The sequence below is a fragment of the Nannospalax galili genome, unplaced genomic scaffold (assembly GCF_000622305.1).
Source record: "Nannospalax galili isolate Female #2095 unplaced genomic scaffold, S.galili_v1.0 scaffold1205, whole genome shotgun sequence".
NCBI lineage: Eukaryota > Metazoa > Chordata > Mammalia > Rodentia > Spalacidae > Nannospalax > Nannospalax galili.
Window position 1 is genome coordinate 1,061,517 of NW_008354017.1, and position 4,636 is coordinate 1,066,152.

Genomic DNA, 4,636 nt, shown 5'->3' on the forward strand with positions numbered 1-4,636 from the left:
TTATACTTATGCTCTTGTCTCTTGTGGCTTTATAATGTCCTCATCAAGAAACAGACATATATGCCATTTCTTGCCACATAGGCTTCAGATATTCAAGGCAATGTAACTCAAACTTTATCCATAATATTTGCCAGAACTTAAGCATGATGAACACTCCTTCCTTCTGAATGCTATGATTGTTTTCTAGCCCTTAGGTACTTACAGTCTTGTGATGAATCAGGATACTGTGATGAGTGAGTAAAGACAATAGATCACTTAGTTTCATTCTGATTTAAGAAATAAAGAAGTTCAATATAAGCTGATGGAATTCCTCAGTGATTTGCACATGTCCCAAAGTGACATAATTCCTCTTTTCTATCTTTAGCAAAAAAAAAAAAAAAGTTTCCAGTCATTTTTATCTTGGCATCAAGGTTCTAAAAGGATTAGATCCTCTAAGAGCAAATACTGTATAAACAGGCTTATGTATAGAGTCCTCCATGCTCGGCTGCAGTGATAACTTTGTGATATCAGCATCATTGAGATAGCAAACACTGAAGTAGAGCTACAGGGCTGATCCCAGTCCTTTCCCTTGCTTTTTTGGCCCTCACCTTTGTAATCTCTGCTATCCTGTCAAAATACAGTTTGCATTGCATAATGTGGTGCTGTAAGTCATTCCTCATTCCTGTCTTTTTTTTTTCTTAGCCTTACAGGATATATGTTCAGATTGTAAGAAATATCAACTTGCAAGGCTTTTCAGCATGCCACCCATGATTAGAAAATATTTTCCCCAACCAAATCATAAACATATAGTTTAACCAAAAGTCATTCTAAATTTCATGCTATGTTGAGTATAAATATAAATTCAAGGCAGCCAAACTATCCATTTCCAAATAAGAATGTATACCTACACTCATTAAAAATCATCTGGAAATGTGTATTATTAGCAAATGAGTAAGAAATTTTCGCTAGTATAAAATTCCTGCTTTATATAAAAGCCACACTGGCCATTCAAGTATTTAAGGTTTTTTTTTCTATAGTTTTTGTAATTTATACTAAAATGATGAAATTAGGTTTGAAATTATATTAAAGGAGAAACTAAAAAATTCACCTCTACCTATAGGGCATTTTCAGAGTGTGCATGTAGAAAGCAAAGCGCCCACCTGCAGATCCACTACCCAGACTTTCTCTCTCCACTCTAAGGAAATAGCTCTTGCTTACTAGGTCTTAGAGAACAACAATCCAATGGAGAAGTGATATATGATTTCCTTCAGTTTGTGCCAGTTTGCAAGTTAAAGGTCAAAGAGCAAAGACATAGAACAGGACTCTTCATGGAAAATTTTTGCAGAAGACAATGTTTAAGTTGTTAATGACAGTTAACAGATCAATATCAAGTTCAAGGCAAGCTGTTCATTGTTTCAAAAGCTAATCCCCTCAAAAGCTGGCTTTCACACAAAGCCAATTGTCTGACTCATGGGGTGCATTCTTCCTGACCATTTCTAATAAGTTCACAGCCCAGTGGCTGTAAGCCTTTCACTGCAAGAAGCAGCTCCTAAAAATCAATAAAGAGGTCTGTCAGTTGCTGACTTTTCTCTAGGAAAAAATATTGATACAAACCTGCTCTGCAGGTCACATAAAAATGACAATACTGCTATTAGGACAAATTACACTCAACAATGAAATGCTTTGGTGGTCTCTTGGCTCTGTCAGTGATCTAATGGATGGCTAAATGCCAGAAGCCACACTAACCCTTTGAGAACTATGGTTGACATGCAATAGGTAATGCATCGGAAGATATTCATGCAAACTCAGAGTCATCATTTTAATTCAGTTTTAACATAGCAATACTATCTGCATAATCTATGGCAAATTGAATTGTCATGCAATGGGTTTTAAATTAAAAAAACTTAGTATGTCTAAGGAAGAAAAAGCTTAGGTTGTTCAAACCACTTATTCAAATAAAATTTCACTCTTGCAAGATACTGTTAACAAAATATCTTTTTTATTTGCCAGAAAACTTTTGGCAAGACACATCATTGCTCTTTGTTATAAAAGTATTTATGCAGTACTGTCAATCATTTAGGACTTACATGGGGTTATAGGATAGGCTTTACAAACCTGAACTTCTCAAACCTGTGACAGTTTTCACCATTGGTCAGTTCTACAAATGACCAGGTTGCAAGACTGATCATTCTGACTCTGCAAGCTGGTCTGATAGTTCTCAAAGGGTTACACCAATGTAGTAACAGAGTCACATATCTTTATAAAATAACCATCGCTTTCATCTATTTCAGAGACACACTACTTGCTTTGCTTTGCACTGAGTATTCCTGACAGACCAATGAAAGGCCTGGGACAATGGCCTAATACAACCTGGGGAGATACCACAATGATGCCGGTTCAGGTCGCAAGAGGGGGTTCAGAAACACTTCAAAACAATAAAAAAGTCCTGTTTGAATATAGCTATGACTATGATTGTGATGAAACGTTGAGTACGTAGCTAAGAACAGCTGTAGAAAACGAAAAATGGATGTATTATTAAGGCTGTTACTATATTGCAGATATTTTGGCCCCTTGTTTGTTGGAAAATGGCTGTCCCAACAGTCTAGAATCCTGCATGTATATTCCAGATCTCCCACCTGACAAAAGGATGTGCAGGAGACTTTCCGTAGCAGTCACAGAGCTATCTTCTTTGGAGACAAAGCTGTTTTGGGTCTTCATACTTTCCTGAAAGTTCAAATGTGGATTTTGTTGTTGTTTTTATTTTTAAACTCTTTCTTCCTTTGCTTTATATCAAAACCTAAGGGTTTTCTGTTTTGCTCTTTTTTTTTTTCTCTCTCTCTCTCTCTCTCCCAGAAATGGGCTCAGATTTCAGAAGGAAAAAATACTTTAAAAAATTAATAAGAAAAATTTCTTCTTTATTTCCTCTTCTTGAATTGATCCTGAAATTTTACTGGGCATTGAGCGTGCAGAGGAAAGGCCTAGGACTGAATGACAAAGAAAGACAAAAGACTGAATAACGGCAGATACTGTGCATCATGGAAGCTTCCCCATGAGTGTATTTCCACTCATATGCAGGACCAGCAACCCTCTGGGTTTGGAAGGTCAGCCCTGAATCAGGCTGCCACAAGCCTGCTCCTAGCTAGGAAACAGCATAACAGCTCTTGTCTTGATTCTCAAGTTACCACAAACTCCTGGAAAAGAAAGAAAGAAAAGAAAATCCCTACATCACACCCACTCTTGCATAGAGCGTTTACAGTACAGTATGTGACGGGGTGTTCCTTTCCTTTTGAACTGGAACACAGTGTAAACCAATACAAGGAGGCATAAGGCCAAGATGCAGGGAATGACAATAGCTATGGCTTTCACAGTGCTGGCTGTGTTGTCCAGTTTGATGACAATGTCTACATCATCTGGTGGGCTGTGTCCTTCTTTATCTCGATCTGTTGGTCCATCACAGCCCATAAAATCCTTGAGAATGGATCTTGGATACCCAGGTTCTACCTTGAGTATCTGATTGTTGAATTTCCAATATTCCTTTCCTTTGTAGAAATAGGTAAAGCCTATGAAGAAAACATACACATATAATACATATAGATACTACTTGTGTGTGAAAGTGTATATGTATATAAATGTCATAAAATGTATTTGAAGATTTCAATCCCCCCCTCTTAATTTTCAAAGAAAGAAAATACCATCCTTGGTTCAATTGTTTTACAATGGCTCTGGTTGCTGCACTCCAGGAACTGTGCTTTTTCCTCACCCCTCTCTCCTTCCTTCCCTCACTGCTTGCCTCCCTCCCTCCTTCCTTCCCTCTCTTCATTTTGGAGAAAGAGCCTAACTCTGGAGCCCAGAATGGATAGAACTCACTACATACCACAGGGTGGCCTCAAGTGTGTGGCAACTCTCTTGCCATAGCTTCCCCAGTGCTGGGATTGCAGGTATATGCCACCAAGCCTGACTCATGCATTTTAATATATACCAAGAGCTAAGAGGAGTTATCTGCACAACAACTTTAGAAGGATCAGGTTATGTATATCTATTCCTACAGTGGATTGTAAAGAGAAACTCATTCTCTTGTTGGCTTATAGGACTGTGGTCAAAGAATTCACATTTGAGTAACGGTATCAACCTATATGACAGGAGGCTGAGGGAGCTTTATAAATCCATGTTTGCTGATCCTGAGGCTGCCACTTAGGAGACTGATTAACATATGATAAAGAAGTTTCTTAACTCTTTTTTTTTTTTTTTTTTTTTTTTTTTTGAGAGAGAGAGGGTCTCCCTGTAGCCCCAGCTGGCCTGGGACTTGCTATGTAGACCAGGCTGGCCTTGAACAGAGAGCTGCCTTCCTCTGCTTCCCCAAGTGCTAGGATTAAAGGCGTTCTCCACCACCACCGGCCTGAAGTTTCTTAATTCGTTATGCTTCAAATGCACTTTCCCAGCATCTTAAAATCAGACATTTTTCTGCTCTTCCTAAACAATATGTTTCCTTTGGTCACTTGCAATAGAGACCACAATAACTCAGAAGCTTGGAGGTGTTTTGTTTTGTCTGATAAGATTCTTGACAAACTAGCAAGTATTTGTAGTATTGCCCTCATTTCTGGCTCTAGGACATGCTTATTTGCTCTTCTCCTTTTGTGCATATACCTATGGAATATAT

General features: G+C 38.2%; 1 protein-coding gene across 1 annotated transcript in view; it reads right to left on the reverse strand.

Moving 5' to 3' along the window:
* Positions 1-1,010: 1,010 nt before the first annotated feature.
* The window catches only part of Mmp16 (matrix metallopeptidase 16), a 316,715-nt gene continuing 313,089 nt past the window's right edge, over positions 1,011-4,636 (reverse strand). Inside the window, exon 10 of the mRNA XM_008851106.3 lies at positions 1,011-3,539. Within this exon, the coding sequence (XP_008849328.1) occupies positions 3,205-3,539 (335 nt within the window). The 3' untranslated portion in view covers positions 1,011-3,204. The remainder of the gene's footprint in view (positions 3,540-4,636) is intronic.